The sequence below is a fragment of the Octodon degus genome, unplaced genomic scaffold, assembly GCF_000260255.1.
Source record: "Octodon degus isolate 3935 unplaced genomic scaffold, OctDeg1.0 scaffold00239, whole genome shotgun sequence".
NCBI lineage: Eukaryota > Metazoa > Chordata > Mammalia > Rodentia > Octodontidae > Octodon > Octodon degus.
The window spans coordinates 2,951,278-2,977,894 of record NW_004524815.1 but is presented as its reverse complement, the minus strand read 5'-3'; the positions used below and the strand labels follow the sequence as shown (position 1 = coordinate 2,977,894).

At 45.8% G+C, this 26,617-nt stretch overlaps 2 protein-coding genes across 9 annotated transcripts in view; both read left to right on the top strand.

The window, feature by feature from the left end:
• The window catches only part of LOC101569577 (glycine N-acyltransferase-like), a 38,969-nt gene extending 30,138 nt beyond the window's left edge, over positions 1 to 8,831 (top strand). For 5 of the 7 annotated variants that reach the window (XM_023706113.1, XM_023706116.1, XM_023706115.1 and 2 more), the window contains 2 exons: positions 8,196 to 8,613; positions 8,696 to 8,831. In XM_023706113.1, coding sequence (XP_023561881.1) covers positions 8,196 to 8,598 — 403 coding nt within the window. In that variant the 3' untranslated portion in view covers positions 8,599 to 8,613; positions 8,696 to 8,831. Of the gene's footprint in view, positions 1 to 8,195; positions 8,614 to 8,695 lie in introns of those variants that run through there. The other 2 variants (XR_002819041.1, XM_023706117.1) reach the window with 2 other exon arrangements.
• Positions 8,832 to 12,310: 3,479 nt separating this feature from the next.
• LOC101569187 (glycine N-acyltransferase-like) lies at positions 12,311 to 24,710 on the top strand. 2 transcript variants are annotated; one of them, XM_004645787.2, is made up of 6 exons: positions 12,311 to 12,681; positions 15,588 to 15,683; positions 18,547 to 18,654; positions 21,895 to 22,021; positions 23,278 to 23,449; positions 23,819 to 24,710. In XM_004645787.2, exons 2-6 carry the CDS (start codon positions 15,606 to 15,608, stop codon positions 24,219 to 24,221), a joined length of 888 nt encoding a protein of 295 aa, XP_004645844.2. In that variant the 5' UTR covers positions 12,311 to 12,681; positions 15,588 to 15,605; the 3' UTR covers positions 24,222 to 24,710. The 2 variants fall into 2 exon arrangements, with proteins under 2 accessions (XP_004645844.2, XP_023561846.1); XM_023706078.1 differs by lacking the exon at positions 12,311 to 12,681 and having other exon boundaries at positions 15,611 to 15,683; positions 18,539 to 18,654.
• Positions 24,711 to 26,617: the final 1,907 nt, after the last annotated feature.

The window sequence follows — 26,617 nt, the reverse complement described above, 5'->3', positions numbered from 1 at the left end:
AATGCTATTGACTTTTGGGTATTGACTTTATAACCTGCTATGCTACTGAATTTCTGTATTAATTCTAGTAGCTTCTTGGTGGAGTTTTTTGGGCCTTCCAGATAAAGTATCATGTCATCTGCAAATAATGATAATTTAACAACTTCTTTACCTAATCTTATTCCTTTTATTTCTTTCTGTTGTCTAGTGGCTATAGCTAATTATTCCAGAACTATATTGAATAGGAGTGGTGACGGAGGACATCCTTGTCTTGTACCAGATCTGAGAGTAAAAGATCTCAGTTTTTCCCCATTTAGAGTTATGTTAGCTGCTGAGTTTTCATAAATGGCTTTTACCAGATTGAAGTAGAGGCCATCTATTCCATTTTTCTGTAGGAGTTTAAACATGAATGAGTTTTGGACTTTTTCAAAAGCCTTTTCTGCATCAATGGAGATGATCATGTGGTTTTTAGTTTTCGCTCTATTGATATAGCGTATTACATTTATAGATTTTTGAATATTGAACCATCCTTGCATCCCTGGGATGAATCCTACCTGGTCATGGTGTGTCATCTTCTTGATGATTTGCTGCATTCTATTTGCTAGGATTTTATTGAGGATTCTGGCATCTATGTTCATGAGGGATATTGGCCTGTAGTTCTCTTTCTTAGTTGCATCTTTCCCTGGTTTTGATATCAGTATAATACTTGCCTCCAGGAATGATTTTAGGAAGATGGCTTCCTTTCCAATTTCATTGAAGAGTCTCAAGAGTGTAGGGACTCTATCTTCTGTAAATTTCTTGTAGAATTCAGTCGTGAATTCATCTGGTCCTGGACTTTTCTTTGCCGGTAGGTTTTTAATTACATCTTGTATTTCATTGACTGTTATTGGGCTATTGAGAGTGGTTATATCTTGTCTATTCAGTTGTGGTAATTTGTACCTTTCTAGGAATCTGTCCATTTCTTCTGTGTCTTCTATTCTGTGAGAGTAAAGATTCTCCACGTAACTATTGATAATCTTCTGAATTTCCACTGGGTCTGTGGTAATTACACCCTTCTCATTCCTTATTGCTTGTATTTGAATTTTTTCTTTCCTCTGTTTGATGAACTTAGCTAAGGGCTTATCAATTTTATTTAATCTTTCAAAGAACCAGATTTTTGTTTTTTTAATTCTTTGAACTGTTTCCTTCATCTCAATTGAATTAATTTCTGCTCTAATGTTTATGATTTCTTCCCATCTTTGAGCTCTGGGTTTGGTTTGCTCTTCCTTTTCTAGTTGTTTAAGGTGCAGCATGAGGGTATTTATTTGTTCCCGTTCTGTTTTCCTAATGTGTGAGTTCACAGCTATGCATTTCCCTCTGAGAACTGCTTTCATTGTATCCCATTAATTGTGATAAGTTGTGCTTGAATTTTCATTGAATTGTAGGTATTGTTGTATTTCTTGTTTAATTTCATCTGTGACCCATTGGTTACTGAGTAGGGGTGTCATTTAATTTCCATGTATTTAGAGTTTTTTTTCTGGTTTCTTTTGTCATTTATTTCCAGTTTCATTGCAGTGTGGTCAGATAATATACATGGGATAATACCTGTTTTCTTGCATATACTTAAGCATGACCTATTGACCAGTATGTGGTCTATTTTAGAAAATGATCCATGTGCAGCTGAGAAAAATGTGTATTCAGCTGTTTTGAGTGGAACACTCTGTATATGTCCACCAAGTCCATTTATTTCAATCTCTGGTTCAGTTCTGTTATTTCTTTGCTAAGTTTTTGTCTGGTCAACCTATCTTTTTTGGATAAGGTGGTGTCAAGGCCTCCTGTTAAGATTGTGGTATTGGATATTAGATTTTTATGTCAGTTAAAATTTGCTTTTTATAGTTGTGTGCTCCCGTGTTTGGTGCATACGTATTTATGAGTGTTACCTCTTTCTCTTGAATTTTTCCCCTAACCAGTATATAGTGGCCTTCTTTATTTCGCTTGATCATTGTTGGTTTGAAGTTGAGACTGTGTGAAAATATTACACGCTTGGGCATGTAATATTGTTTTCCATCCTTTGACTCTCAGCCTATGAATGTCTTTATGAGTTAAATGTGTTTGTTGTATACAGCATATTGCTGGATTTTGTTTCCTAATCCACTGTGCCAGTCTATTTCTCTTAATTGGTGAATTGAGTCTATTTACATTGATGGTTAGAATTGAGATGTATTAACTTATGATTGATATGTTATTTACCTGTTGTCATTTACCTCTTTTTCTCCTATGTTTACTTGCTTGCCCTATTTAGTTGGCTGCTTATGAACTCATTTGTGGAGTTCTGATCATTTTGGTTCCTCTTTACCTCTTTCAGGAGCCTGTGTATGGTTAGTATTGTCATCATGAACTTCTTTAGTTGTTCTTTGTCATGGAAGTAGCTCACTTTTCCATCAAACTTGAAAGAGAGTTTTGCAGGGTATAGTAGTCTGGGTTGGAATTTGTTTTCATAGAGGACTTGAAGTACTCTGCTCCATGCTCTTCTTGCCTTCATAGTTTGTGAAGTGAAGTTGACTCTAATTCTGATGGGTTTTCCTTTGAATTTGATCTACTTCTTTTCTCTAGCAGCTTTCAGTAGATTATTCTTGTTCTGAATTTCTGGGATCTTGACTATTATATGTCTTGGTGTGTTTTTCATTGGGTTGAGGTTACTTGGCATTCTGTATACTTTGGTTACGTATCAGATTGTTTCCTCATATTTGGGAAGTTTTCTGCTATTACTTCTGTCCGTTTTTTAAATGTCCTTTGTATTGACTCCTTCTTTCTCATTGATGCCTATTAGTCTCACATTGTTCATTTTTGCATCATCTTGCTAGTGATGAATTACTTTTTACTGCATCCTTGTTGTTTTTAAGAGATCCTTCCTTACCTTTGCACTAGCTGCACCAGCGTCTTCATGATCTGCAACTCTGTCTTCACTTTCACTTAAATGGTTTTGCAGTCTTGTGGTTGAGATTTTAATTTCCTCTATATCTATTTGACTCTGCTTCATGCCTTCTATTTCTTTCCTGTATTGCTCATTCAAGGAATCCATCATTTTTCTAATCCCCTCTATTTTTTTAATCAGTGACTTCTTTAGAAGCAGTTATCAATTCTTTTACTGCAGTGTTTTATTCAGATTGGGTTTCCTCCCTAAGTTTCTGTAGTTGATTCTTTACTTCAGAGGCTGTAAGTTCTTAGAATTCTTTTTTTTTATTTCAGAAAAGAATTTTGCTGAGTTCCTGTATAACTTTCTGCTGTTGCTTATTTATTATCAATGCTATTAATTCATACATTTCAGCTGAGCTAGTGGAAAAGAATTCAGCTCTGAGTTCCTCTATAAATTTCTGCTGCTGCTTATTTAGTATTGACAGTATTAATTCATACATTTGAGGGGAGCTAGTGTCCTCTGCACTTGTTCTGGGCGCGTATTGGGTTTCCTCCATATTTTTCTACATTTGATTCTTTACTTTAGATGCTATTAATTTTGGGATTTCTTTTTTCATTTCCAATCTGAGTTCCTGTATACCTTTCTGCAGTTGTTTCTTTATTTTAGAAGCTGTTAATACATTGATTTCAGCTGTGTTGTTCCTAATTTGTTCTGTGTTTTTTTTTTAATTTTTTAAAGTTTATTTATTTTGTGTGTGTGTGTGTGTGTGTGTGTGTGTGTGTGTGTGTGTATGTGGCCAGCTCTGTGTTAGTGTCCTCTGCACTTATTTTGGGTAGGCTTGGGGTCTGAGATTGCATTTTCCTCCTTCTCATTGTCATTTTGTGTAGCACTGTCTTCTGACCTTTGTTGTAGAGCTTTGGTGCAGTTATAACCTTAGCACCTACTGAAGTTCAGGTGCAGATCTACAAAGTTTGGATTTATCCAGCTGCACCTGGCTTGAGTCTGGCTGCTGTGCTCAGCTCTTTCCTGCTGCCGCCCTTGGGCATGAACCTGTTGTGCCCCTCTGGCAAGATGTTCTGCTTCTGGACTAGCTGGGTGGTTCTGTCCCCTACTCTTTCTGCAGGGATTGCAGCTGCAGGGTTTTTCCCCAGGCTTGTATGCCAGGCCTGAGCTGAGTCTGGAGGGGACAAGATGGAGTAGGGGGGAGAGGAAACTCTCCCACACACTCACCAGGCCTGGGCTAGGACTGGATTTGGGGGTTCCCGGAATGCTGCAGAAATTCCTACTCAGCCGGTGGGGTGGGTGGGCGCTGGGGAGTGGGGGAGGGCCCCCAAGGAGGTGGAAGAGGGTCTCACCCAGGCTGTGCCTGGGCTTGGACAGGCAGGTCCTGCTGGTGCAGGGTAGCTGGAAGCTCTTCCACACACTGGGCCTGGGCTAGGATGAATCTGGGGGTCCCTAGAATGGGGCAGAAATTCTCACTCGGTGGTGGGGTGGGGGGTGCTGTGGACTGGTGGGGGGGTCCCAATGGGGTGGAAGAGGTTCTTACCCACGATGTGCCTGGGCTTGGACTGGCAGGTTCTGCTGGGACAGAGTAGCTGGTGCAGGGTAGACAGAAGCGCTCCCACATACTCACCGTCTTGGGCTCGGACTGGAATTGGGGGTCTCTAGAACTCAGCAGGAATTCTCACTTGGCGGGCGGGGTGGGGGAGTGCTGCGGAGTGGTGAGTGGGTCTCAAGGGTGTGGAAGAGGGTCTCACCCATGCTGCGCCTGGCCTGGGACTGGCAGGTCCCGCCAGCTCAGGGTAGATGGAAGCTCTCCCATACACTCACCTGGCCTGGGCTAGGACTGGATCTGGGGGTTCCCAGAATGAGGCAGAAATTCCTACTCAGTGGGTGCCCCGGGGGGGTCTTTAATTTCCTTTGAGAGTTCTTTTAGAGTACCTATCTATAATGACTCTAGGGCTGGTGAGATAGCTCAGCAGCCTAATGCCTGCTTAAGCAAGCTTAGACAAGTGCAGGGTCCACTGTTCGATCCCTGGTAGCACATGCGGAGCCAGCCCCGCTCCCATGGTAGGCTGAGCCAGCCAGAGTCCTGGCATGGTGGTGCATGTCTGCAATCGCTGGGGAGGCTGAAAGCAGGAGGATCACGATGAGTCTGAACTCAGTCTCATGGTGATCCTCCTGCAACAACCAAATACATTTTTTAAAAAATGACTCTCCCTTTCATAAATTCTCATTAAGAAACCCAATTAATTTTTTAATGTATTTTAAAGAATACAAAACATTAAAAAAATTAGAAATGATACGAAATTTCACTAAACTAAGTAATAGGAATTCAATAATGGTTGTTGTATTGCTTGATTTTATCCTCAAATTAGTTGTTTATATTATCAGACATAAGCATGCAAAGCCGGTTAAAAAACAAAACAAAATAAACATCAACAAAAAGGAAATTTATAAGAAATTAAAAAGAAAAAAGAAGAGTAAGAAAAATATTTTAAGCATTAACTGCTCCTTTCTGGAGACCGGCAGATATCGGCGGTTTAATTACGCAATTATCCTGCGTATATACATAGGTGTATCTTTTTCACTTCTTTCTTTTATCCTTTTGCTCATCCCAGTTTCCCTGCCTGTTGCACACATTCTTTCCCTTTCACGGTATTGTTGTATCTTTCAGATTTTATTTACTCTTTCAGGTTCTCACACTAGCAAGATAGTACGCAGCTTGCACATGCGGAGAAAGCCCAATTTCAGTTGTATTCATTGCGCTAATCGGCATCTCCTGGCAGCTTTGTGGCCTTCGCAGCCTGCGCGTTTGCTGGTTGCAGCCTCCCCTCTGTCAGCGGCTTCTGAAGCGTGGCCCCTTCCCTGTACGGCTCGCTGCTGGTTCTCTAGTAGCCAGTGCAGGCCCCTTAGTAGGTTCTTAATACGTGCGCATTTAATGAATACACAGAGAAAAGGCTTTCCAGCGAAGAAAACGAGTTACGTGTCTTCCCCTGTTATGTCCACCGCAGAACTGAACAGGGCTGGAAAATGGCGTGACTCTGACCCCACGTGCTCACTTCCTTGCACGCCCGCGCGACGGGCAGAGCTCGGTTCCGCTGGAAAGCGCAGGGCTGCGCAGCCTGGATAGCGTCTCCCCGCTGAGGGTTGCGTGACAGGCACCCGCTTGCTCTGAGCGACCCTCGAGGCAGAGGCCCTCGTGCCCGAGTCCTGAGGGGCGGCGGGGTCCGAGGATGAAGGGCTCCTCCTGCCTGGTGGAGCGCGGGGCTGGGCTTGAATGTCCCCCGAGCCCCGTCGTGGGTCTCCCAGGACGCCCCTGGACGCCCCGCACGCCGCTGTGGGAGTCCTGACCCCTCCGCGAGCGGCTGCAGGCGCCACCGGGCCTCTGAACTGCGGGCTCCGTCGTGCGTTTTGCAGAGCGCTCCATGCGCGGTCCAGGCACTGCGGACGCCAGTCTCCGCAACTCCCAGCGCCTGCAGGCCTGCTCCGAGCACTTGCCCCGCCGCGCTCGCGCACGTCCTGCCCACCTACTTTTCTTCCCTGCAAAATGGCGATGCTGTCCTCGGCCTCTCGTTGGTGGAGATTCGCAGCAAAGCTGAAAAAAAAAAAAAAAAAACAAATCCTTCCCTGTTAAAAGCGTCATGCAATTCTGATGAAAGCTGTCCTTCACGATAAAGTGGATTCTTACAATTCAGGTACGCACAGTGATCCTATTCGGCATGAGAGTTTGCGCTTGAATATTTCTACCTGGTTCCTCTTTGTTTTCTCAATCCCCTTCCCTCCCTTAAGCCCCTCTCCCACTCCTCAGTTACAAAGATTTGTTGCCATTTTATCTTCTGTTTATCATTTTTTCTTTTCCTTTCCTTGTTTTCCCTTTCCTTCCCTCTTCTTTGAATCAATTCTTCATGTTTCACAATCCCTGTTACGTACTTGGAACCTTATTTACCTTTTTGGTTTCTTACCCCAGAGAAACGCTGTGGTATTTATACATGTGTGACTGATTTATTTCACTTTAAGAATACGGTCTTAAGATACATTCACTTACCTGGAAATGTCTCAAGTTTATCTTCCTTTATGGCTGCGTAGTACTCCATTGCATTAAAAAAATCTTTTTTTATCCATTCCTCAGTTGATAGCATCTGAGTTGTTTTCAAGATTTAGCTAACAAACTGCTGCGATAAAGTGAGTGTTCACATTATCACTGGGGTGTGATGCTTTTAATTCTTCCAGGAAGGTTCCCAGAAGGAGAGCAGAGAGTCTCCACTCCCATCTACAGTGGAGAAGGATTCCTCTCTCTCCACATCGCCTCCTATGTTTGCTATTGATTCACTTCTTGATGACAGCCATTCTTTCTGGTGTGAGGAAAAAAATCTGTGTTGTTTTAACTTGCAAATATTAAATGACCAGTGATGTATAGAACATTTTTTAAAATGTATTTATTGCTATTTCTGTTTCTTCCTCCAAGAAATGTGTATTCATCTCAAATGTCCAATTTCAGATGAGTTCTTTAAATTTGGGAGTTTTAATTTTTTTCACTTCTTTATATGTTCTGTGTGACCCTTGTCTGTGAGACAAGCTACAGTTTTTCCTACTCTGTGGTTGTCTTTTCACTCTCTTGGTAATTTCTTTCCCTGTGAAAAATCTTTTTGGATGGGATGAAATCCCAGTTGTTGATTCTTGTACTATTTACTGTGCAGTCAGCATTTTGTTCCTGAAATCTTTGCGTACACTTGTGTCTTCCAGAGCTCCATGTATTTTCTCTTTTAGTAGGTTTCGTGTTTCTCTTTTAATGTGGATCTTTAATACATTATAATTTTACTTTAGTGCATGGTGATATACGTGGGTATAATTTTAGTCTTCGGCATGTGGAAAGCCAGTTCTTCCTGCACCATTTGTTAAAGAAGCTATCTTTCTTCCAGTGAATGTGTTTGACCACTTTGTCAAAGATAAAGTGGCTCAATCATAGGCAACAAAGGCAAGGCAGGGGGCATCACCCTTTCTGACTTGAAAGTATACCTCAAAGTTACTGTGATAAAATTACTTAATTTTATGGATCTTCTCTTGTTCTTGTCGCCATGTGCAAGGTGTGCCTGTGTTCATTTCTGTCCTTTAACAGAATTGTTACTAATATCCCTATTTTATGCAAGAAGAAGTGGAGGCACCGAGACATAAAACCACTCAGCCAGCCAGATTGTGAACCCAGCCTTGCTGCTGAGTTTACATCATTACCTGTCTTCCTCCTTGCTTCTCAATACAACTGCTGGGGGAGACATTGCGCTTGATATGATGAGCTGTTCTTTCCCTTTTTTCTCAACAGTAATCAAGAGATGTTTAAATTCTCCTCCCTGGAGGTTACCCACGCCGCCTTGGTGAATAAGTTGTGGCATTTCGGTGGTAATGAGAGGAGCCAGAGATTCATCGAGCGCTGTATCCGGAACTTCCCCAGCCTCTGTCTGCTAGGACATGAGGGGACCCCCGTGTCCTGGGCCCTGATGGACCACACTGGAGAGATGCGAATGGGAGGCACTGTGCCTGAGTACCAGGGCCTGGGCCTCGCATCTTATGTCATATTCACCCTTTCTGAGGCTCTAGTGGAACGTGAATTCCCTGTGTATAGCCACACAGACAAAACTAACAAAGCCATGCAGAAAGCAAATCGCAAGCTGGATCAGGTCACCATGCCCTGCAACTGGAACCAGTGGAACTGCATGCCCCTCTGAAGTGTGTCCTCAACACAAGACAGTCCTGGATGGTGATGATGTGGCTGGAGAAGGGGATGGAAAGAATAACTTGTAAGCACCAGGCAGTGATTTTGTTCTGGGAAGGCACTGAGTGGTCAGTGGGACTGCCGTGTTGCTGCACCCAAATTATACTGCTGGTAATTTCTCTTGCTGTGCAAAATCTTTTTAATAGGATAAAATCCCAGTTGTTGATCATTGTATTATTTCCTGTGCAAAATCTAAGATTCCATCTCACTCCAGAAAGAATGGTTATCATTAAGAAGTCAATCAATAGCAAATGCAGAAAGAGCTGCAGGCGAAAAGGACCCCTGCTTCACTGTTGGCGGGAGTGTGGACTGATGCAACCACTGTGCACACCAGTGTGGAGACACCTCAGAAAGCTAGGACTTTTCAGGCCAAGCAGCCCTGACATGGGCCACAACCCCAGAAGCCACCGCAGCTCACTGGAGTGGCCACTGCCTTGGTCCGCTGTCCCATCCTCTAGATCTCACTGCCACCATTAGTCTGCCGTGTGCTGCGATCATTCGGCCCCAGGAGCTCCTGTTCCACATGGATTATCGCCAGTAGAGAGACCTTCACTGTTTGCTGAGACGTGTTGTCCACCTTTGCATGTTATATAGTTTGTTTTTCTGTGATCCCTTTCTTCAGTTGTTCCAGTGCCCTGTCCCTTCTGTAGGGATGGAGAAGTGACTCCTGCTGACAGCGCTTTGATCTGCTGATGTGCCTAATAACCATGTCAGTGCATGAAAATGCTATCGTGAAAGCCATTATCTGTAGGCCTGATCTGTGCTGATGAAATAAAAACAAATCATGCTAAAGAGTTCACACATTTATATTGTATGACAGTATGATATGATACCTGAGAAATTAATTTTTTAAATAAAATTTGCTGTGCATATTTAATGTACACAGTAATGGGTTTTGAAATAAAAGTAGATAGAAAAGTAGTTACTATAATGAAACAAATTAAGCAGGGTAACATCTCACATAGTCACATGGCTTCTTTTCATCGTCACAGTAGCTAAAATCTTGCATGGTTAGTATAAATGGTGTGATTTCATCATGTTACGCAGCAGATCTCTAGACCTGTCCATCCTACACGTCAGCTACTTTGTCTCTTACTCTGACTTGCATCTCTGCCCCTCCTCACCTCCATCTTCATCTCTCTCTGCCTTTTTTTTTTTTTGTATTTTAGGGATGGGTCTACAGGTGTTCAGGGTCTCACTCTTAGATCAGACCCACAGTGATCCGCCTGTTTACAGCCTCCCAAGAGCTGGGATTACAGGCGCGCGCCACCACGCCCAGTCTCAATGGCCAGCTCAGCACGCCCTGGGGGCGGGGCCGGCCCAGCAGGCCAGGGGATGAACCCCAGCTGCTGTGCCTGCTTGCAGGTGCTTTAGTCTGCTGAGCTGTTTGGCCAGCCCTCCATCCTTATCTCTCATAACCACACTTTAGTTCTCCATCTCTGCAAATTTGAATTTTTTACAGATGCCATACATAAGTGCGATCATGCATATTTTCTCTCTCTGGATAATTCCACTCATCATAACATCTTCCACAGTCATCCGTTTCACAGTAAATGACGGGGGGGGGCATTAAAAACTACTCCCCCATTTGTCCCATTCCTCCCCCCAAAAAGACCAGTGCAGTTGTGTGTATGACGGTTATGGTGTGATGTCAACTGGACTGGTATTGGACTCTTCTTAGGCTTTGGAGGAAACACTTCTGGGGGAGTCTTGGGGACCATGGGGGACAGCCTTAAGCCCTGTCTCTGTTGCAGGATCCAAGCGATCAGAGAGAACAGCAGCACAACAGGAGCATTTGTTAGGGGCCCAGCTGCGTCAGAGAGAACTCTCGTCCACAATGGCTGAGCATCAAAGAGAGGCGAGGCTGCAGCTTCATGCATTTGGTCAAGGGGGGGGGTCATCTTTAGCCCGGAACTTACAGACATGCTGACACGAAGTAGGCAAAGAGAGCAGTATCTTTATTTAGCCTGTAAGAAGACACGTGCAGGGTGTCACAGGACTCTGCCTGTGGTGCTTGTGGGAGCCCACTTGGCTCCTCCACTTGCACTGCTGGAAGGAGGGCAGATGCCGGGATGCCACAGGTCTTGTGTACAGGTACAAGGCTGCCAATATGGTCCTGTAACAGCAAGGAACTGTAGCCGCAGCGGAGGGGACTCTTCGTGCCAGGGAAGCCTGCTTTGTTCAAGTGCCACTTCATCTCTAGCTGTCACCCCTTCCCAGGAGCCCTGGTCTATGCTGGCTCTCGGTTGCAAAAATGTGGGCAGCTCTGTTGCACTGGGCCCTTCCGGCGTGACGCTTTTCTCAGAGCCAGACAACTGCAGGCTACGTCACCCTGAACTGTGGGCCACATTGCGTGTCTCCTCCTTAAATTCATGGGTGTCAGGCATTGGGTCTCAGCAATGGACAAACTGAGTAACGCAGAGTTAGTACTGAGAAGGGGGCAATTGCCGTGAATGTGTCTGACCACATGATTTAGCATGTGAACTGGCTAGTAAGAGGAATTCGGAATGGTTCTGCGATGTGGGCTAGAGAAGCCCCTGAATGCGCCAGACAGAGCTCAGCGGGGGATTCTCACCAGAGCCAGCAGGCCCAAATGCTGGTGGAGACTTGCACAGTAAGTTGCGCTGTGGAAGGTGCAGCTGGGAACGAAGACCCATGTGGAAGTTGGACGAGAGGCCTTGCTGTACTTGGGCAGGAAGTTTGTCTATGTTTTGCCTGCGTCCCCAGACTTTGCTGAGGTTAGTTTTCTCTTGTAGCCAAGACAAGATTCTTGACCCCTAAAGTTAGAGGAGGAAAAGTTTACTGGGCTCACTGTTTTTAGCAGCTTCAGTTCATAGTCATTTGGTCCCAAGTTAAGGAGGCAGGGCAGGAGTGCATCCCAGAGGGGAAACCATCCATGGCAGGGCAGGCAGAAGGCAGTGAGGCTGCAAGCAGCAAAACCACATGCAACAAGCTACAAACAGCGGCTCTCTGCCTGTCCCACATTTCTCTCCCAGGCTGCCCACCTCAGGGCAGTGAGCAGTAACAACCAGGTTGGGCAGCCTTTCTAGAAGTATGTTCTGCCACAATCCTAACCTCTGCAGTGTACCAGGAAGCAAAAGCAATCATGTCCTGATCCCAGACTCTCACACTGTGGATCCAGACACTCTCAGAAAGCCTCCCTTGGGTCCACATGACACTTTGGGGCAGATCTGGGTAGAATGCACAACATGGACTAAAAAGCCTGGTGCAGAAAATTTCAACACAGCCTAAAATTCAGGCTGTGGCATGCATATGTTGGGTGCTTTCAGCAAGGATTATCCTGACAGTGGGGTGGGTGGGTGGGACGTCAGAACAAAGAATTTTGGAGAAACTTAAATCTTGGCTCAAGATCTTGTGTGAAGATTTGGGCCAAAGGAGGTATGGTTATACAAGCACTTGGCACCATTAGAAGGAAATAAGCCCTTCGTACAGGAATAAGAGGAAAGATATCACAAGCGCATTGTATGAATCAGCAAACACAAACACGCCTCACAGTGGGCGGGGTGAAGACACAGCTTATCTTCAAAAAAAGTGCACCTAGTGGCTTCTCCCACTCCATATAAGTCACATCCTCATTTGCATGTGTAAGCAGACTGACCGGAGACTGGATCGTGGGCATCAGGCCTCATCTGTATCTCTCCCACTGCCTTGTTTTTATCTCAAATAGTAGAAAGCAGGCAGAAGAATAAGGCATCTCTTGTGCAATCTGACCTTTCTTCCAGTTTTTTTCTTGCTGATTTTATGCAGGACCTGTGAGGACAAAGGGCAATGTGATATTTGGGAAAGATAAGTCCAGGGAGCACACACCAGCCCTCCAACTGCAGAGCCAGCGCCTTCCATAGGAGACCATGACAGGAGGGGGAAAGCCGAAAGCTTGAAAATACTGCCAGCCCGGTGCGAAGTCCATGTTCCAAATTTGGCTCAGCGGTCCTGTGGAGGCACACCAGACTCACTTGCTCTTCAGGGTTCTGCTGAGCGGCTGCACCAGCGTGACATTTCGTCTCCCAGAAGTCAGGTAAGCATGTCGTGGGAAAAAGGATAACTTCAGTGTAAGAAAGAGATACCACGTGCCTGCGCATGTCATATGCATATTCCGTTAAAGCCTTAGAACTGCGCCATCCTGCTAGATTATATTCTATATTATTGTTCCTGTTTCTGGAGATTGGGATTTTGCTTAGCACTTGTAGTGTCTGTGTGTCTTTATGAACTTCTTTTTTTTCCTTTTGGAGTTTTCTTTCGATTTGTTTCCATTTCTAGAATGGCAGGGGTAGATATTCTGAGGTTCATGTAGAAGTGTGGTGGGTGCTCCATGCTGCTGGCTGTAGATGGAGTGTCAGGTTCTCTGAGAAACCTCACTCCTCTGTTCACGGGGCACTGTGCTTGGCTGTTTGTGTGCACATCATAGGGGACAAAGACAACAAATCCCAAGCTGTGCAGTTCAAGAAATGCAAGGAGCATGGCTTCCCCTGGATTTAATGTCAAACCATGTCCCCGTATCTTATGCTCACACACCAGCCCCATGCAGCCCATGGAGCCCAGGTTGGGCTCTCAGAGGAGATGAGTTTGGGGCCCAGGAAGCTGAAGGCAACAGAGAACAAGGCAGCAGAAGCCAACACCTCAGAGCTCAGCAGCTGTTCAGTGGAAACTTCTAGGCAAAAGCCAGCAGAACAACCCTGGAACCCAACACAGTTGGGGGTGTTGGCTGTCATGGGTAAGGAAGCTGCATTCCGTGGGGGAGGCATTCACACAGAGGGTGTAGGAAATTGTTCAGTTAGTGATGTGGGGGAGAATTCAAGGCTTGGATCCTGGCAGAAAGCAGGCATCAACTCCTGTCAGTGGAGTGGGAGGGCATCAGAGGGGGGCACAGGGGACCAACAACAGTCACGAGTGGATGGGGCGAGTGATGCTTGGTCTTTTTGCAGGCTTTTCTTCTGCTTTTGTCTATATGTAAACATGAGCTCCTTCAGGTAAGTGGACCGCAGGGCAGGCAGCGGCAGAAAGGCAGATAAACATAGTAAGGAAGGATTTCTCCTATTATTTGCAGTCTGAAATGTACAAGGACTTGAGTCTATCAGTAAGCCTCCCTGACTGTTCAATAATAAAAGCCAGCCTCATTCGTGCAAAAGACTGTTTCTTATCCACCACTGAATTGCCTAGGCACCTTTGCAGGAAATGCATTAATAAAAATTATCCAGTCTCCTCTGGGCTTCTCCTGTGTTCTAACGATCTATTTATCTGTGCTTATACCAATATCGCTGTCTTGATTACTATACGTTTCTGGTAAGCCTTATAGTCTGGTGCATTACAATTCAGTGGCACTTCCCATAAATAAGATCTAGAGTGTCTTGTGACTTGTTTGATTGGCATTGTGAGAAACATCACCTGCACAATAATGAATCGTCTGCTTTTCCTCATCTGCGTGTCACTGTGGGTAGTCTCCCCAGTTGAGCCTTTTAGTTCCTTCATCTGTTCTTCTTTATTGTTTAATCCACATCCTGTTAATCTCATCCTGTTTATTTTCACTTCTGTATAGCCTATCTTGCTCTTTTCAACATAATTTAAGTTACAGGCCTAATCATGTTTAGTTTAATGTTTTATGTCTTTCTCTCTGTCTAGCTGCACTTTGATCTCGCCAAACTAATTTCTTTGCGCTCAAGAGGGCAAGAGACTGCCCTGGCCGGGCTCGCTAGCTGCATCCTGGATGTGCCTGAGGACAGGAGGCTGGTGCATGCTCAACAGTCACTTGAAACTATTTGTTTATTTTTTGTGTTTATGCAGATTGAACCAAGGACCTGCACATGTTAAGCGAGGGCTATACCATGAGCCACATTCTCAAACTTATTCTCCCTTTTCTCAGAGGTTACAGTCCTGGGTATCATAACTTACGAGATCAGTCATTATTGCAGGTGGAAAGATAAATTCAGGTCCTGTTATCTCAGCTGGAAGCAATATTCTCCTCTTTGCCTTTAGAAATCACAGGGTCACCCATTTCTGGCTCAGGGCCAGGCTGCGTGCAGCACCAGGCACTTTCTCCCTGAGGTCCCTTCGAAGCTTCTTTTCTGTCCTCCAGATGTCACATGTGCATGACAGCTCACGGGAACGCAGGCCCCTCTCTTTCCTTTGTATGTGGTTGGGATGTTGTGGATTTAGAAGCCGAATTTGATTCAGTGAGTTGGATTTGCAAACATGGTGTTTTTACATCACCTAGTGATGCTGCGTAGTGCGCTGGAGCTGAGAGGGGCCGAGAGGCAAAGCCAGTCTCCAAAAAAGTGTGCGGCCCTGTGATGGGACAGGAGCACCAGCAGGGACCACGACTTGGCTATTTTAACTTACAGAAAGACAGTTGAATGCCCTGCAGGGAAATAAATGCTCGCGCACATCATGCGCCACTCGGCATAGTAACCCAAGGGAGCAAAAAGAAGGAAAGGGGAGAGTGCTAGAAAGATCACTAATGTGCTCAGTGCTCTTCCTGGGACTAATATGCAGCCCACGGTGTGTATCACTCATTTAGTGCTCATAAAAATCATGTCAGATAATGCGTTGTCTCATCTGTCTCTGGGGAAACAAAGGCCTGGAGGGGCTAAGCAACTTCTCCAGAGTTGTCCGGCCTCTTGCTGGAAACCCCAGCAGGATGACTGAGCAGAGCAGTTCATGAGGTGTGACCTCAAATGTGCTTGTTCAGATAAGGTGCAGCGAATGGTTAGAATTCATCCAAGCCTAAGAGGTAACTGGAAACTTCAGAGAGAGAGACCAGACCTACATGTCTTCCACCAGTCTTGCCTCTCTGCAGAGCTGTTGAGGGTTTCAATGAGGAGACCCTGAAGAAAGGCTTGAGCGCCCCTGTAGAACTTGCTACATTGGTTTCTGAGCCTCCTCCTGCAGCTCTTCTGATTCCTGGATGCTTCTCGGTTATCTCTCTAGGCTGAGGTGTTCTCCAAGATGCTCCAAGTACAAGGCGCACAGATGCTGCAGATGCTGGAGAAGTCCTTGGTTAAGAGCATCCCAGAGTCCTTAAAGGTGACAAAGAGACCTGCTGAGGGGAGAAGGGAGACCTGCTGTGGAAGAGGAGGACACACAGCTGTCTTGAGCCAGGCATTGCTTTATATTTCTCCCATTTCATTTGTGCTATAGCTCTGCAAGATATTTTGCCACTGTGCCCACTTCACTGAAGGGGAAGTGGAGGCCCAGGGAGAAGTGGAGGCCCGGTCATCTGCCCAGTATCTCCCTGAGAGTGAGCGGCAGCCCCGAGGCATGAGCCTGGAGCACCCGGGCAGAGCACCGCCTCCTGTGCTGTGCTGACAGAAAATGAACTGCTTGCTTCTTTTCAAGGAATGTTTAATAATAACCTTTGAAATTTGTGCAGCACTTTCCTGGAAAATGAGCTCAGATCACCTGTTAATGTTTAATTTGTGTACTTTTGAAGAACATTTGCCAGGTGAGAGGTTAGCTATCAGGTGTCTCTTTGGGGACACTAGCAGATCAATTTCTATTTTGAGTGAAACATTTTGGTTTCCCAATGTTTCTGAACAGAATCCCTGTCAGGTTATTTTGGTACACTTCATATCCTTGTACCATTGACTGGAAATCTTAGGATTAAGTGAAACCCATGCACACAAATATTTGCATTTAGAACTGTGCAGGAGGGGGCTGGGGAGATGGCTCAGTAGAATAAGTGCTTCCCTGGCAAGCACAAGGGCCTGAGTTCAATCCCTGGTTCTGCCAATTAAAAGGAAAAAAAAAAAAAAAAGAACTGTGCAGGAACAACTCCAATTACACATTCAGATATGTACTCTTAGTTTTCTGCAAATTTGTACATTTGGGCTCTAGATCATCACACTCGTGTGTGTGTGTGTGTGTGTGTGTGTGTGTGTGTGTCTTTCTAGAGCAAAATCATTCCTACATTTGTATTCCTTTATAAGACATTTATATGGCATTCTTATAAAATGTTATATATAATTCCTATATAAGATTTTAGGTAAGAGGAATTTATTAAGCTTCATTCTCTAACAGACTTGTTACTCCTTTATTCCAAAGAAAATGTTGCGTTATTTTCATTTGTAGGTCGTATGATTTTATTTATTCAGTAGAAATAGTTTAATGAGGCACTCACATCAACTGCTCTAAAACTAGAGTCATCTACTTTGGTAGACGCCGCTGATGTGAATCAGTATTGCGTGCCGTTGAACCACTTCCATCGCGAACACTCGCGATCCAGGCAAATCCTGAGAAGATAGCTCACTTTTCTTGGATCTTATGCCAGAGAGACTCTCTAGTGACAGTATCCTGAGCTATTTCATGGGATTATTTTAAAAAGTTCTCCAGTCTCATAGCTTTTATTCAGTGTTCTGTGATATAGTATTTTCCAATTTATATTTCTCCTTCTCCCTTGTGGTAAGTGGATTTTTTGAGAATACTCGTGGCGATTCCCAGCGTCTTTCCGAGGAGCGCTTCCGCAGTGCGGCGGAGCCCGTCTGTGCTTGGTTTTCAGGAAGGTGGGCGCTGGTCTTTGCACCCCGAACTGAGGGCGTGCAGTTTTCTCTTGTAGCGTGTGTGTGCTGGGTAGTTTTCATAGAGGTTTCCTTAGAACTCACAATTGTACAACACCTACTTGAGGCTCAGCTGAGAAGATAGCTTCACTCTTCTAAATACTAGATATTAAATGTAGTTTATTAAAGTTATCAACTACGACTGATTCAAATTATAGTAATTTCTGTATGTTTTGCTCACTTTGTTCTGAGTGCAGAAGAAAATAATGCAATAGAAAAAATAGTTTAATTAGAGCTTAGTTGAATTAATTTGAACTAGCTTTAATTACCTTACCAACAGTGCATATCTTCTCTTTCTCAGCACTAGTTCATGAGGGGCCAGCAGGCACTGTTTTCATCATGGGGATTATGACAATTCACACCCCGTGGGTGTTTGGTCGCTGCATGTGTTCACGCTGGCACCTGAAGAGCCTTCGTGTTTGTAGCTTCCATGAGCTCCGCGATGGTTTCCACCACTGCGCTCCTCAGTCTCAGACCCGCGCGGCCCACGGGTGTGCCCGTCCGCATGCGCACTCTCTTCTCTCTCTTCGCCCAACCCCACAGCCCGCACAGCACGGCAGGGGTGGGAGCGCAGGCCTGGAGCGGGCCGCCAGAGCCCAAGAGTGTTCCCCTGAGCACTAGGTGACGCCTCGGCTAGCTGATAGGCGTTCATTGACTCTCTAGAGGGTGTGTGGAAATATGGCTGAAGGTGTTTTAAACATGTATATGACCTCTGAGTCAGAAATTACCCTTTTGGATAGTCTAAGAAAATGCTAGGTACCCATGCAAAGGCTTTTATCCAAACACACTGTAGAAGGAATTATTTGGTAAAGTGAGAAGCAAAACACATTGAAATGGTCACTGACTGCTAAGTCACTAAGTGATCTGTGACACGTCCGCATGGTGGGATCATGTTCGGCCATCAGGAAGAAAGCAAAAATGAATTTTTATGTTTACTTACATAGAAATAACCCATAATATGTTTTGTGGGAAAAATAACAACTAGCATTCATTTTATCTTTATAAAGTTTTTCACTGTGCCTGAATAGAAGAAAATCAGGAAAAATAGAATATTAAATTCCATAATAAGGAATGGTGCTCCTACAATCATTAACTTATGTTCCTGAATACTCTATGATTATGATCCATACTTGATGGAAAGAAAGGTAAGCCCTAAAACTGAGTTTTCAAAAGAAAAGAAGAACATGGAGGATGCTGACCTAAAAAGTTCTCCACTGGGCTCTTTTCCATCGTACAGTGCCACAGTTCCATAGAAATGGTCCCCGTCCTGCTCAGGCAAGAGTTCTGTCACTGGCTCCTACCAACCCGCCTTTCTCTTCCTTGGAGTCTTGCAGGTTTATGGGACTGTCTTTCACATGAACCACGGGAATCCATTCAATCTGAAAGCCCTGGTGGACAAGTGGCCCGATTTTAGCACAGTGGTTATCCGCCCTCAAGAACAAGTAAGTGCCCGAGGTGGAGCGGCACTGTGGTTTCACCACAGTGAAACCTAGACATGCAGAGATGAGCCGCCACGGTGCTTACACGTCCCTGAACTTAGTAAATTCATATCCTGGAAGAAAAGATGAGCCAGCATTTGCCACCTAGTGTGAACTGTGAAAGAAAAGGACATGTACAAGCCACAGAAAGAGTCCAAGTAAAACATGATTAAGCTACGGCGGTTGGAGCTGGGGATTTCAGGATAATGCTGTAGGTTTCATTTTAATAGCAGGCCGAGGAGGGGAGGGATAAATTCTAAAAATAGAAAGGTATGCAGTAGCAATTTAGGTAGATGAGCTCTAACGAGCTAAATTACACTGCTAGAATTTACTGTTTCTCCATATTTTCTCAGGGAAAAACTTGAAATTAATGAAACAAAAGAGTTATTACTTCACAGATTAAAGTTCATAAATTAAAAAATTAAAGTATGAGGTGGAATGATAAGGCAGAGTACATTTCTCCAGCAATATTTTCCCCATAGAAATACCAGTTTGAACAATTACATATCCATGCACAAAATTATCAGGTGAGTGAAGAAAACCAAGTGAAAAATCCCAGTAGCTCGTTATAGCGCAATCATAGAAGACCACACTGAAATGATATGAAGGACACTGCAACCCTAGCGTGATGCAATGCAGCTCTACTTGGGGAGGTAAAGAAAGGGAAAGACAAGATTTGCTTCAGAACTGAGTACTGAGCCCAACACACACACACACACACACACACGCACGCACACACACATGCACACACACTAGTGTTGGGTAGAACTCAGTGCCTACAAATTCAGGGCAGACACCCACCCAATGAGCTTCCAGATCTGCCCTGGTAGCCTGCGGCATCTCAGGACCCTGGGCTTCAGGCTTAGGTGGTGGACTCATTCCCCAACTCATATCAGCACTCCATTGGTCTCAGACCCCCGTGCTGGGCAGCCTGCAGGGGAAGAGGGACCTCAGAGGGCTCTGGGTTGCTGGTTTTCTGCAGGGCATCACTAAATGTGGTTGTTCTGGGCTACAAGTGCTCTCCACACCATGACCCATGCAACCACCTTGGGATTTCTGACCAGATCAGAACCTCTGGGGACTTATCTGACCTAGTGCACTCTGCAAAGACAGTGAGAGACAGAGTCAACCCAAGCGATCATCGATGGATGGGTGGAGTTTTAGAATGTGATACATAAAGAAATGGCATCCTGCCTAGCAATAAAAATAAGGGAATCTTGCCATTTGGGACAATATGAATGAACACAGGGGATATTACATTAGATAAACCAGGCATCAAAATGCGCAAATTACTAGACCTCACTCATACATAAAGTCTAAAGCTTTTGATCTCACTGAAGCTGAGAATGGAATGGCAGCTGCTGGTGGTTTGGGTAGTTATCACAGGTTGGGGTAATGGTGGCCAAAGACACAGGTTAGAAATGAGGAGCGAGTTCAAGAGAGCTACTGTACAGTGTGGTGATTATAGTTAATAGCTTCATTCTTGAAAAATGCAGGGAGAATAAAGTGTTATGGGTGCAAAAGCTTTAAGTGTTGTGTTTACCCACACAATGTATGTCACAACCATACACTGCACAGTCACTGCAGTCTGTAGGAACGGCCCAGATGGCAGCAGCCCTACGATATCCTGTCACCGAGGGATGTCTCAGTTTCTGTCTTGGTTTCCACAGACACGGTCTGTGGCGCTGGCATGACAGCAAAGTCACCTAACAGCATGTGTCTCCGATCATGTCCCCATTGATAAGCAATCCGTGACTTCTACTTCAAAAGATGTTGCACATGCAGTCTATCTGTGATGTAGAAAACCAATTCGAATTTTAAAATAAGAGGAAAAAAGAAACAGAACATGAAAATACAAACACAGAATTGTATTTTAATACAATGCAAGTATTTTATTTTATTTATTTTTAAAATAATTTTATTGAGAAACAAATAGCCATGAGACAGTTTCAAAATCGATTAGTAGGACAGTTTTAATAATCAATACATTGCATATTGTCTTAGTGGTTAAAACTTGATGACTTCAAATCTTTTTTTTTTTTTGGCGGAACTGGGGATGAACTCAGGCCCTTGCACTTGCCAGGCAAGCGCTTATTCTACTGAGCTATCTCCCCAGCCCCAACACAAAGTATTTTAAAAGACTAAATTAAACAACAAATATAATATGAAGAAGTGCAGACTAATTTTATAATGGAACCGAATTAAATTTATTTGATTTGTTTTATACTTGATCTGAAACAATGAAAGATGTCTTTAGTGTCTTTCCTGATTTGTGAATCTGTCTTTAAACAATATTTCCCATTATTAAAAATCTTTATGGGTCAGTGGAATAGCACAAGGGGCTAAGGACCTGTTTAGGCAAGCGCAGGACCTGGGGTTCGATCCCTGACATCACATGGCGTGTGAGTCCCGCTCCTGGGCATGCTGAGCAAGCCACTGAGATGGGGCACGGTGGCCTATGCCTGTATTCCCTGTGCTGGGGAGGCTTAAAACAGGAGGATCACTAGGAGTCTGAGCTGCACAGTGAGACCCTCTACCAAATACATTTTTTTAAAAAGGGTTTTTTAAAAAATTCTACGCTTTGTGGTAATATTTTTCTTTGCCACCATTTTCCCAAATAGCCTGTTATTTAATCATTTCAAGGGGTCTTTCTAAATATGTTTGTTTTATCAAATTATAATTTATTAGAACATAATATTTTAAAGGCAGCATTGCTGATGGGTTTTGGTCTTGTCTGCTTTTATTCCACGCCAACGAAGATTTCAGATCTAGCGCTCCCTACCTCGGGTCCAGCACTGCCACGTGCGCAGCTTGTGCTCTGGAGGGCTCTGCGCTGGGGCCAAGGCAGCTCGGGCAACAGAAGCTTTCCTTCATCAGTACTTCGTCTTCCTTATGCTGGGAATGATCGAGACACAGAGCACTGGCAAAATAGTGGTGTCTCTCCTTTGAAAAGTTAGGGTCGTGCATGGGCAGGAGGTGGTATTGCTCTGGAATGCTCCATCACTGGTTGAATATTTGACCTCAAGATTTAAATCATTCAGAAATAAGTAGATTGCTCCAGCGGAAGTAATATGTTTAAGCCTACTTTTAAGTATTGCTTTTTAGTAATACTTCATTACTTAAAAATATTGCAGAATAGCTGAACTAGCATTATAATCACAACCTACAAGAGACCCTTCATTCTGTTTCTTTAAACAATAACAGGATATGACAGATGACCTCGATCACTACACCAACACTTACCAAGTGTACTCCAAGGATCCCCGAAACGCTCGGGAATTCCTTGCCTCCCCTGATGTCATCAACTGGAAACAACATCTCCAAATTCAAAGTGAGTAAATGACTGGGTAAGGGCCAGCCCGCGTTTGTGTGCTGAGAAAGCGGCAGGTGAGCTGGCTTCCGCCCTCCAGCTCAGCCCCTCAGCCCGCTGTCCTGCTGTGCATCTAGACCTGCAAAGGAGAAAACAGTAGTCAATTACTGCGAAGACCGCGTGGCCCACCTCGCAGCTGTATTCAGGATTCTTAGTGTGATGGGTGCCAGCGGCAGAGCTTTGTCCCTACCCCTTCCTGGACCACGAGTGGCAGTTCAGTGTGACCTAAAACACCTCACAGATCACCAGGAGTGATGTCATGGCCATGAGCCTGCGTTCTTGGGGTCAGCCACTTGAGGGTGGCACATGCCGCCTCTTCTGTGTGTGACCCTAGCAACGTGACTTAGCCTCTCTCAGATCGTGTTCCTCACACATAAGCATGAGAATAGCAATAGTGCCAGGACTCTGCAAAGATTAGTTTTGAATAAGAAGAGCTTTGTACAAAGCTGGAGTGTGTCTACTGACTTTCGCGGCATAGCAAACCTCATTATTAAGCCAATCCCCCTTCAGGGCTCATCTCTGCAAGGTGGGTGTTCTGATGGGAGAACCCCACGCTCGCTCCCTCAGCTCGACCTCACATACCTGGAGGATGGCTCTGGAGTTGGTGAGTGTTGGCTGCTTCTGGAGATGGCCACATTACAGCAGCTTGTGCCACCAGAGAGCCAGCCTGGGTCAGTGTTTCTGATGTTAGTCTTGAAATAATCGGGAGCAAAGAGACAGCCCTGAGGTACAAGCACCATCAGTCCTCTTCTTGCCCTGAATTTGCTCTTTCCACTGGCGAATGCAAATCACATAGCCAAAGCCAGGACCAGGGGTAGGAAAGTGAAGGACTGCTCCAGGGAACGGGCACCAGGAGCTGTGGTCTTATCGGGATCCATTCCTGCGAGAGTCTGTCATACTGCAGTTAGCGCTCGGCAGGTGTTGGCTACAGGTTTTTATATCTCATTACCTTTAATTCTCAAAACTACATGATTATGTGGTCGAGAAAACTTAGCTGCAGTCTTAGTACAGCCACTGTGAACATGACCATGAATGTCTTCAGGCCTGAATATGCTTTCATTTACATAAATCAGAAAATTATCCAAATCTCCCCAGGAGACTATCCACCCAACAGCAGACAGCACACAGAGCTGGCGCGTTCTGGTCCACCCCGCTGCCCTGCGCATGTTCCCCTAGAATGCACTTAGCGCTATCTTGTCTCTTTGTAATGTGTCTAGGTTCCCAATCAGGCCTGAATGAGGTGATACAAAGTCTTGCGGCCACTAACTCCTGCCAAGTCCAACACTCAGAAAACTTCCTCTATCTGGCGTCTCAGACAGCTAAGAAACTGGCCCCTTCCCTGCTGGATGAAAAGAATCTGGCCCCGAGTGGCGGCAAACCCAAGGCCATGTGAGTCTGAGACCTTCCTCCGTCCTGCTCCACCTCTCCATCGAAGCGATCTCCCTCCTTCTCCCCGTGCTTGTGCCTTAGCCCCCCACAATGTGTCCTAGAGCACTCAGATTAATATTTTTTAAGTGTAACTCAGACCATGTCTCCATCTGCTAAAAAGAAGGCCCCGTGTCCCGTCTTACTACAAATAAATGGGATCCTCTTCTCCCACGTTGGCCTCCCCCGCCACCCAGTACGCTGGCTTTCCTTCTGGTCCCCCTCATGGCTCCTGCGCTTTGCCACTGCCATTGCCTGGCCTGGGTGCGCAGCGGAGAGAGCACACGCATATCATTGTACTTACAGCTTCTATTTCTTCTTTCCTCTCCACAGCAACCAAGAGCTATTTAAACTCTCATCCCTGGATGTCACCCAGTCTACCTTTTTGAACAAATTTTGGTTGTTTGGCGGCAATGCGAGGAGCCAGAGGTTCATCGAGCGCTGTATCCAGAGCTTCCCGAGCTTCTGCCTGCTGGGGCCTGAGGGGTCACTGGTGTCCTGGTCCCTGATGGACCAGACTGGAGAAACGCGGATTGCAGGCACCTTGCCCGAGTACCGGAGCCAGGGCCTCGTCTCCTACGTCGTGTACGTGCAGGGCCAGGCCATGGACAAGCTCGGCTTTCCGGTCTACTCTCACACAGACAAGAGCAACAAAGCCATGCAGAGGATGAGTGACACTCTGCACCACATCCCCATGCCCTGCGCATGGAACCAGTGGCACTGTGTTCCTCAGTGAGGCTGCGGTGTCAGGGGGCCTGGACAGTCCCTGGCGGTCGAAGAGAAGGAATAAACTGCAGTCAGCATGAGGGGGACGGCGCTCTTGGGCTCTGTGTGTGTGTGAATGCTCGGCCCCACTGCCTTGTTGGTGTGGTCAGATTACTCACGGACCTCCCTTAGGTAGCTCAGCATCACGTAGGTGTAGATCCTCCTGCATGGGCCTGTGGAGTTGAGCTCCCTGCACTGCTAGGAACTCGGCGACCTTCCCTCCTCAGCTACACACTGCTCAGATTGTCTCTGGAGCTCAGAGCATGGGTTGGGAGACTCTCACGACCTGGCTGCTAAGTAGGAGACAAGTTTCTCATTCCTAATTCATCTTTCCTCTTTCCCGTGCTCAGTGAGAGGACTCTTACCACTATGTAGCGCTTCATCCGGGGCTATGCACACGTCAGTGTGTGTCACACACAAAGTCTGCGGGATATCAGGTTAAATGCAATATAGAGCAAGAGTTGTTATTAGTGGTGTATGTTCTTTACCAACTCCTGCTCCAGGGAAAATAATCCAGTGTCCCTTCAGAAGGCTGATCTGTGAAATTTGGGCTTTTGTCTCATGGAAGAAGCCATTATGGGGACAAAGAAAGAGCTGTTCTTGTGGGTTGCAACAGGCAACCTGGGACAGCCTCTGGCCTACCACTTAAGGGCAGTGACACTCACTGCCGGTCCTGGGCAGCAGACAGAGGGCTGTAATGGAGACTGTTGTGTGAAGAGCACGTTGCCTTCTGATCCATCTCAGCCTAGAATCACACTGGGAGGCTGGAGGGAAGTCCTACCCTTACCCACTCATGTGGAAAATAATGACCAGGGCTTAATTTTCCTGGATAGCCAGGAGCCTAGAGGGCCGGGTTAGAGTGAAGCTGCCCAATCCTGGCACGGTGGGAGCTTTGGACTCTGGTTCTTCATTCTGTGAGCTGTCTGGTGCATGAGGGCCCTGCCACCATCCTTGGCGGCTGCCTGCTCTGTTCTGGTAGCATCCTCCAGCCCAGACCACACCTCCTTCTTCATGCCACATTCTCCATGCCCGCTGCTCAGCAGCAGCGGGGCTCCCAAGCCACTGGGCCAGGGGCTCCTTGGCAGCATTCCTGCTCGGCCACTTGTATTCTTGCCATCACTGAAGTTCTTTTTGAGGAAGAGGCTGGGATGAGGCACATGCACGGTGCCTTCCACCTACTCTGCTTCTGTATCTCCTGTGGCTTTGGCAATGACAGGAAATAGAGCACACCCCTGTCCTGCAGGCAGCCACACTCTCCAGGTGAGCTAAGCTCTCCATAAATACTGTTGTTGGCGGGGCTGGGGGACAGCAAGACGGCAGCTTCAGCATGCAAGGTTCTGGGTGCAGCGTTTAATACTGCAGCATTGCAGAGTGGTGAGAGGACTGTTAGTCACGCAGAGGGGTCTGGGGATCGAAGGCTGCCATTGCTATGAGGTCCAAGGAAGGCTGCCCTTCTCCCTGCAGAGATCCCCGTGGTGAGGGGGGTGGAGGGAGGTGGGAGGCAGGGTCATTGTGACTCTGGACTAGAGGACTCAGACAAGGAGCAGGCTCTTGAGAGCTGTGTGTGGAAAGAAACCTCAAGACATTCGAGAGATGAAGGGGACAGTGAGATGTGACAGTACATGGACACCACTCTGTGCTTCTACACTGCGGCCTTCAGAATGGCTCTTCAGGAGCGGCCTGCGGTCCAGATTTCCAAAGGGAGTAAAGCGTTGCCAGACCCAGATCGCCTGAGTCGTGTTCTCTGTCCACACTGACATGCACAGTGTGCTTTTATGACAGATTAGCTGGTTTCCTCGTGGAATTCCTTCTCTGTGGAGCTGCAAGCTATACTTTTATTTACAGCTATTGTCTACTAAGCTATAAGTTATCCATAGTTTCTTTTGCTTTTGGGGTTGTATCCGAGGTCCTGGAATTCTCACCTATGTTTTTTTCTAGCAGCCTTATGGTTCCGAGTCTTATACACTGGTCACAGCTACATTTCTCGCTCACGTACGGCTGACGGAGGAATTCGCCATCCTCCTTGGCACATGGGTTCCACTTGTCCCAGAACCACTTGTTGCAGAGAACCTCCTTTCCCCACTGAATGAACCTGACGTACGTTCAGCCATCCACCAAAGGACGGGTTCTTTTTTGCTGAGCATTTAATTTTGTTCACGATTATAATTACTTTGACTTCATAAAAATTTGGAAATGAATCCCCAGCCAGCAGTGCCAGCCCTGCCCCTGGGGCACGCTGAGACAGCGATTGAGACTGGGCGTGGTGGTGCACGCCTGTAATCCCAGGGCTTGGGAAGCTGAAAACAGGAGAATCACTACAAGTCCGATCTGTGTAGTGAGACCCTGTAGACCCTGCACTAAAATACA